The sequence below is a fragment of the Leptonotus elevatus genome, chromosome 13, assembly GCF_054856555.1.
Source record: "Leptonotus elevatus isolate MCC_2025b chromosome 13, RoL_Lele_1.0, whole genome shotgun sequence".
Lineage (NCBI taxonomy): Eukaryota > Metazoa > Chordata > Actinopteri > Syngnathiformes > Syngnathidae > Leptonotus > Leptonotus elevatus.
In genome coordinates this window covers 267,873-275,906 of record NC_141251.1, presented here as the reverse complement: position 1 = coordinate 275,906, position 8,034 = coordinate 267,873, and the positions used below count along the sequence as shown (strand labels likewise).

The 8,034-nt window shown below is 51.5% G+C and overlaps 2 protein-coding genes across 2 annotated transcripts; one reads left to right on the top strand and one right to left on the bottom strand.

The window, feature by feature from the left end:
* Window positions 1-66: 66 nt before the first annotated feature.
* gins1 (GINS complex subunit 1 (Psf1 homolog)) lies at window positions 67-3,861 on the bottom strand. The gene is made up of 8 exons (XM_086092238.1): window positions 2,424-3,861; window positions 2,249-2,324; window positions 1,637-1,701; window positions 1,460-1,558; window positions 753-843; window positions 460-576; window positions 317-391; window positions 67-233 (listed from the first exon to the last, which is right to left on the bottom strand). The coding sequence occupies exons 1-8, from the start codon at window positions 2,621-2,623 to the stop codon at window positions 165-167; spliced, it is 792 nt and encodes a 263-aa protein (XP_085948364.1). The 5' UTR covers window positions 2,624-3,861; the 3' UTR covers window positions 67-164.
* On the top strand, window positions 2,457-8,034 carry abhd12 (abhydrolase domain containing 12, lysophospholipase). Its single transcript, XM_086092237.1, has 14 exons — window positions 2,457-2,597; window positions 3,440-3,620; window positions 4,801-4,922; window positions 5,000-5,105; window positions 5,426-5,545; window positions 5,637-5,667; window positions 5,731-5,776; window positions 5,847-5,976; window positions 6,055-6,092; window positions 6,385-6,464; window positions 6,545-6,627; window positions 6,831-6,909; window positions 6,997-7,124; window positions 7,687-8,034. The coding sequence occupies exons 2-14, from the start codon at window positions 3,442-3,444 to the stop codon at window positions 7,721-7,723; spliced, it is 1,179 nt and encodes a 392-aa protein (XP_085948363.1). The 5' UTR covers window positions 2,457-2,597; window positions 3,440-3,441; the 3' UTR covers window positions 7,724-8,034.

Sequence of the window (8,034 nt, the reverse complement as noted above, 5' to 3'; positions counted from 1 at the left end):
ATTCACACGACATTTTGGTGACCGATTCCAAACTCCTTGCACGAATCATGTGACATCATCAAAGAGTTAACATCAATTTGCTTGTTTAATGTGAAACTTGAACAAAGACGCGCCCACAAGACGAAGGCGCCCGCCCCCCGGCCGGCCGGCGCCCGAACATCGAGTCAGGAGACGACGTGCTCCAGGACGCCTTGGCGAATCAGGTGCTCGCACGTCCAGCGTGGCAGGAAGTGCTGCGGACACACGCGTGGCATCATGTGACTTTCACTTCCTGCTGTCGCCTTCACGGAAAGAAAAAAAAAAGTTGCCACCTGACCTGACTGTTTTTCTTGAGGAGGACGAGCGTCCCGTCGTCCATCTCCAGCTCGCCGTGGTCCTTCACGCACCTCACCTGACCAGCCAGGAAGATGTCAACCACGCTTGCGCAACAGCTGGCAGGTAACGTGCTTGCGTGCCAACCTGGATGTAAAGACTCTTGGGCGGTTTCATGTCCTGCGTGACGTCCAGGCCGCCGCCTCCGCCCAGCGAGCGCATGAAGGACGCCAGAGACTTTTTGTAGCGCGCGAACCACTGCAGCTGCGCACACCAAAAGCAAAAGTCAGCCAGGGCGGCGCCGGTCCGAATGCGTCGCTCGCCGGTCCCAAAGCGTCGCTCGCCGGTCCCAAGGCGTCGCTCGCCGGTCCCAAAGCGTCGCTCGCCGGTCCCAAAGCGTCGCTCGCCGGTCCCAAAGCGTCGCTCGCCGGCCATCTCACCTCCTCGGCGCTCATGTGGAAGCGCACGTTGGCGGGAAGCACGCTGCCGTATTCCCAGCGCAGAGCTCGGATCCTCAGCAGCCGGTCGTACCTGAGAGCGACAGCCAAGAGCACGCAACATTTTCAAACACATTTGTTTGGAAACATTGAAAAAAGGACCTTCCCACCACAAAATGTGTTTTCTGCTGCAGCTATCCAATCAATCGTTCCACTGATTGATCAGATCGGCAAATGAAACATAATTTGGCATTCCAAATATATACATTTGTTAGGCTGCTTCAGGTTAGTCACTGACATGTTATTTCATTTTTTTGCCATGAATTGATGATTCACTTCCTGGTTTGGTCAGAAAATGGGCAAAAAATTGTTCAGCATTGTTTTTCAAAGTAAAAGCAGATTTTGAAAGATGATCTGCCTGCTTTCATGACACAAATCAGACAATATAGTTCATATTAAAAAAAAGACACAAAATATAGAGTTGGTATGCTGAACAATCCGAAGACACATTTAAAGGATGAAAACAAATGCCAACAAATGCGTTGGTGTTTTTCACTCAGGCTTGAGTCGTGCTTTGCCAAATTGATTTTCTTTTGGAGTTTTGGCTTCAACGACACTCAATTTGGAAGAGAAAAATGAGTCACGCCAACAAACAAAAGTTTGAGCATCAACAGCGGACGCGTTCACGCTAATCACGCAGGTTTGCTCACAGGTAAGCGCTGACGCAGCGTTGGTTCCTCAGCAGGCAGCAGTGACGCAATCGGATGGAGGGAAGCAAGTCGGCTCTCTGCTCGCTTTTGGTCTCGTTCCTGAAAGGCAAACGCAAACTGGTCCGTCACGCCGGTCACGCCACTCGCCCGCCGTCACCCCGGCCGGCCGAGACGCACACGTCCGTCTGGTTGTGTTCGTAAAGCGCCTCCATCTCCTGCAGCACCTGCCGAACGCCGTCCTCCTGCGCACGCACACACACACACACACACACACACACACGGTAATAGTGAGGAGGCAGCACTGCGAGTCCATCATATACGACGAGATCAATTCGTATAACGCCAAATATTACCCACTTGATGTAAATGACTCCAAAATGTACCCAAGTACACTAAAATAAATAAAAACATTTGAGTGGACTTAAATTGAAGATGTGCTCAAGTGCTACATGTTTAAAATGTGTCCAACTGCCTTAATTTTCCAGGCAATGAAGGAAAAACCCCAAAAAGGACACGATCGTCGTGTAACGGATGGAAATGTCCCCATTTTAAAATCCCAATACTTGTAATAACGTTTTATTCAAATCTGTCTCGCGTGGGGAATATCTTGCTTCTCCCAGTCTGTGGTGGAAGGTTTAACCTGGTTACCAATTGCCCATTGTCAGCCAGGACGTATTTGTAGGTGGTGACGTCATCTTACAAGGTGACAAATGAAGGTCACATGCAATTCATTCAGCGTCGACAGGCAAGAAAAGCGCGAGAAGCTCGCGAGCGTTTTTGTTTTCTCACGTTGAAGGCGGGAAGTTGTCCGTCGTTCATCCGTTGAAGCTCGCGAATCAGCTCGACGGCTTTCTCGCAAAACATCCTGACGAGCACAACACAACACAAGCAAAAAGAGACAAGAATGAAGAAAGAAAAAAGAACGACTGCGTCACAGGAGCGATAGACGGCAATGGACGCCGACTTGACGCTGGCGCCAAAACGAGGACTTCCGGGTGGTAGTGTCACGTGACGCGCCGGTGGCCGCTTGGGGACAAACTTTCTCATCCGTTTTTGCATCTTGCGGGATTCTCCTCCGGACGCAACCGCCATCCAGGATGCTGCCGAGCAACTTTTCTTTGACGGTTTCGTAACTCGGGTGAGACTTGAACGCGTCCAACACATGCGACCAATGAAACGCGGCAGCTTTCAAGAATATGCACACACAATAGAAATAAACACGACTGTTAGCATCGCAGCGGGTTTCCCTTCATTTGCCTTCTTACAACTTCAATGGTTTTAGCTTCCATGCTAGCAAGAAGCGTGTCGATTGTGTTTCATTTCCAAATGTCAGAAAAGTCAACTTGAGCTCGTCAAGCCTTCCGAGTCGACGTGCTTCGATGTACGTGCCCTCGTATTTTGGGTGCTTGAACAATATCGCCTCCATTCGTGTGCGGTCATTTGAGAGCGCCAACTCGCGTGACGATGTTGTTAATGTGGGCTCAGCACGTTGAGCACAAGAAGGACTCGTGAAATAATCATGAGCTGCGGCGCAGGTTACGCTGGAAGATGGAGACCTGACAATGACATCAGTAGAAAGAGTCTGACAGTAAACACATGTTGATAATTTCGTGATATTGATGAATCATTCCATTTATCCGAGTCAGTGTCAAATGAAATGTACATTGATAGAGGCGTTCCCACGAACGAGATGGCCCTGAAGGCCTCTTGCTGTGGTGTGCTCGTTGTTCCCACGTTCCCCGGAGACAGTGAATGCAGCAAGGCGGCGGAGTCACGCGGTGCGAATCGGTGGCGCGATTGGCTGTCGCTCATCCTCTCTTCACTTGGGGCTCCATCGGCCCGCCGCCCGGATTCCGCCGCCCGGATTCCGTCGCCCGGATTCCGTCGCTCGGCCGAGACGCTTGTCGCCCGGCGTCCGCGTCCGCGTCAGCCGCCCGGCGTCCCGCCCTCCCCCCTCAGCAGCTGATGCTCACTTTGCAGACATGCGGAAGCGGAGAACGTCGACGACCGTCGAGCAAGAGGAGCGCGACGACGCGCTCGAGGACGCGCGCGAGGACGCGCTCGAGGACGCGCTCGAGGACGCCGCCGAAGAGTCATCGCGGCCCGTGGCGGATTCGACGCACGCCGGCGACGACATGAGGACCCTCGCCGGTTCACGCAGGTTCTTCCCACCGCCTTTTTTCTCTTTTTTTTCTCCCCCACTCAGCGGATGCTTGCTGGCTTGCTTCGCCTTGTGTTCATCTTCCAATTGTGCAACAAGACGCTTGTGTAAAGGTCACGCAAGAAAAAGAAGTACTTTTGATCTTAATAGTCACAAGAATGAGATGAATTCGAGGTGGTTCTGACGCGTTTGAAACATTTCCACGCAGTGTGTCTGCGTGCCGGTCGGACTGGTTTGTTTGTTTGTCGACTCAGCAGGTCGGACCTGCCGGCAGCCCGACTCCGCAGGCGACCTCGTCATCGCGCTCGACGCCTTTCACGGACGCCAACGTCACGTGACTACTTCAATGACGCGTTCAAGCTTAAGGGTGAACAAAAAGAGGTTTTATCCCGAAACAGCATATTTAATATGATCAGAAAAAGGCCGAATAATTGAACTACAAATTGACCGTCGAGGAATGCACAACCGGTAAATTATGAAGTGACGATAACGTCGGCTCAACTGTACTTTTAAATGTTCTCTTCCAATCGTTACCGCTAATTGGATTTAGTTTGCGCGCGTTGCAGGCGTCGCATGTCAGGTTGATGACGTCATTGATCAGCTGACCAGGGATTTCAGTGGACAGCCTGGTCATGGAAAGAGTTCGACTCCTAACTCAAAATTTTGAGTTTGCTTTCTCAACTCACCTTTGGCCGATGAAATGAACGCAAATGACATTCGCGTCTTTTTAGAAGCAAAGTAGTCCTGTATCATGAAAGGGAATGAAGAAGTCCACAGTTTTGAATGCTGCTCCTTGTGATGTGCCTGCTTTGGCCACCGGGGGGCAGTATGAGACAGTCCTGCAACCAACCGTGTACTTCTTCTACTGCAAGTCACTCAATGAAGTTGCAGTAATATTTCTTGATATTCCGAAGCGAAACAAGTCCATTTCTTCTGCTGCGATTAATGCTAGTTGTTAGCATGTCAATGGTGTTTCGCATAATGTGTTAGCATGAAGCTAGCAGGTCGTTCTTCAGGTTTTGGAGTCAACTTGAGTGTCCTCAAACGGCCTGAAGGCTCGTTTGGATCAATTGTTGATGTCGAGGCGCCGCCCGCCGCACTTGTTTTGTCCGACCGCTTGCGGTGTTGGCTGCCGTTGACATGGCCTTTGACCTTTGGCCTTTGCCCTTTGACCTTGCAGGGGTGGCGCCATGTCCAAGGCGCGTTGCGTGGCCCGCTGGCTGCTGCTGGTCTACGTGTGCGTGCCCTTCATCGTCAAGATGTGCCCGTCCATCCAGGCCAAACTCGTCTTCCTCAACTTCGGTAAGTCTGCCGTGTGCCTCGTCCGGGTCGTGTCGGTTCTCGCCGGGTCACGCCCTGCCCTGTGCCCCGCCCCCCAGTGAGGTTCCCCTTCTTCCTTGACCTCAAACAACCTTCAGACGTCGGCCTCAACCACACGTTCAACTTTTACCTGCAGCCGCAAGAAACGCTCAACATCGGAGTGTGGTATGAGCGCACACACACACATGTTGGGTTTACATATTTAGTGGGGACATCTCATTGCCATAATGCATTTCCTAGACCCTTACCCTAACCTCAACTTTAAACCAATTCAAACCTAAACTCTAAAACCAAGTTTTAACCCTCAAAAGAGGTTTGGACTCATGAGGACCACCAAAATGTCCCTACAAGGACACGTGGTCCCTACAATGATAGTAAAAACCCAGAAAATGGGGATGTGATATAAACCCGCGCATACACACACACACACATTGCATGATGAGGTCACGCTTGGTGTGTTGTGTGTGTGTGTGTGTGCGTGTCAGGCACACGGTTCCTGCCGAAATGTGGAGAGAAGCCAAAGGCAAAAGTCAAGAATGGTTTGAATCGACACTAAGCTCCGCCCACCCAGCCGTCCTCTATCTCCATGGAAACACAGGCACCAGGTCTCTCACACACACACACACACGCACACACACAAGCACACACTCCTGTTTGTGTGCCATGCGAAGACCTGATGTCAATGTTTGTGCGCAGGGGCGGCGACCACCGAGTTGAGCTGTACAAGGTAAGACCGCCGTCATCCGGGATGGCTTTTGACGAGTTGACGGATGAGCCTGTCTTCTTTCAGGTCCTCAGCTCGTCAGGCTACCACGTGCTGGCCTTCGACTACCGAGGTGAGCCAGGCCTTTTTTCTTTTTTTTCCCCTGGCGCCGCCGGGGCCTGACGGCGGGAGTTTTTGCGCAGGCTGGGGCGACTCGGACGGCTCGCCGTCGGAGGGCGGGATGACGGCCGACGCGCTCTCCGTGTACCGCTGGCTGAAGGAGAGGCGGGGCCAAGGTCAAGTGTACATCTGGGGCCATTCGCTGGGAACGGGGTAAAGCAACGTGCTCGGACTCCTCGCGCCCGCCCGAGCCCCGCCCCCTCCTCACCTCTCAAGGCTTTTGTGTTTCAGCGTCGCCACCAACCTGGCCAGGCGGCTGTGCGACGCAGGTAACGCACGCACGCACGCACGCACGCACGCAAAGCCACATGTGAGCCGGTCAAGTTGAGATTGTCGCTGACGATGCTTCGAGTCCAACTTGAAGTTTCATTTTGTACGCGGGTTCCAAGATGGCCTCTTGCCAAACTTGATGTCAAAAAGGAGTTTCAGTGACTCTTTCAATTTCAATGAAATTTGCTATCACAGTTGAACTGCAAACCTGTGGAGTGCTGTGTTGCCATGACGACGCCTCAACACATCAGGTGGCCGCACGATGCCAGTTTTTTGTGTTTGCGTTTGCAGGAAGTCCTCCGGACGCTTTGATCCTGGAGAGTCCGTTCACCAACATCCGCGAGGAGGCCAGGAGTCACCCCTTCGCCACGGTAACGGCAACGTCGCGCCCGCCGTGGCCGTGCGCTAACTCGTCGGGCGCTCACGCCAGCGTCCGCCTTGTCCTCGTCAGGTGTACAGGCACCTGCCCGGCTTTGATTGGTTCTTCTTGGACGCCATCACCGCCAACGACATCCGCTTCGCCAACGATGACAAGTCAGTCAACTTTGACCTTTACCACAATCAATCAATCAATCAATCCAAATAGTCACTGTTTAGGGATTAGTTGCTGATGAATTGACAAATTGGCTTCAGTCCCAAATGCACTCAAGAGCTTTTCCTTGATGTGAGCGACATCTAGAGGACGTGAGAGGGAGTACAGCTGACGTCACGGGTGGGTTTTGTTCTGTTTTGTTCAGCGTGAATCACATCCGCTGCCCCGTGTTGATTCTCCATGCCGAGGACGACCACGTGGTTCCTTTCCACCTGGGCAAGAAGGTAGGAGAGCGAGCGACTCGCGTCAGTCGCACCCACTCAACCCACCAACCGTCCCGTGTCCAACCGTCCCGTGTCCAACGTCCTCAGCTGTACGAGACGGCCGCCAACTCCCGCAGCCTGAGCGGCCACAAAGTTCAGTTTGTGGCCTTCCCCTCGTCGCTGGCTTACAGGCACAAGTTCATCTACAGCAGCCCCCGCCTGCCCCGCATTCTCAGGTACAAGCCGCTGCCGCTTCCTCCAACACGACCTTGCAATTAATTATAATATTTAATAAATAAATAAAAATAACCAAATTATACATTTTGTTTTACATTTAATAATGAAAATAATGTATTAATATTATGTAATCCATTTGGATTTTTTTCATTAATAAAAACCAATAAATTTGGTTGAAAGAAAATCATTAAAATCATTTTTGGGGTCATAGGAATGAGATGAGCCCTAAACCCTTCCCGTCAAAATGAGTGCAGAATTTGGAATGTGCAATATTCTGGAATTTTTACTATGTGGGAACAAACAAGCAACATTGCCATTGTTTTCCAGTCAGTTCATTGATGAACAAAGTTCGAGAACATTTAATTGACAAAGAAAAGCATTTTTGTGTGTGCGCTTTTCAACACGGTGGCCTCACAAGTCCGTGGCCTCACCGAATCCCAACGAAAACAGCAAACATGCAGATTGCTGCAGGATGCATCAAGTGATGCAACTTGTCACATTCAAGCGTAAAATGTGTTGCAATCAAACATCAAAATTGTGCTGGCTTTTTTTGTCTTGCAGGGATTTCCTGGCCACGCCTCCTCCCAGCAACGAGTGACCCCGCCCCCCTACCTCCACAGTCGTGCACTGTTCCCAACTGGCGTTGGCACCCGCCGGCAGTTGGATGCCGACGGCGGCGGCGCCGGCGCCGGCGTGTTTGATTGCGATGACGTCTCGCGAGTGTTGCACTTTTGAATGCCGCATTAAAAGTTTGTTGTTTTTCAATGCAAGCGGCTTGGACTACATGGCCCACAATGCACCTGTCGCATCTGAGGCCGCCTTTGCTTTTGCTTCAGGTTGTCCTTTTTGCATGGTCACATTTTCAGCAATTCAAATGATTGAATTTGAATTAAATGTGCTGGAGTGGAA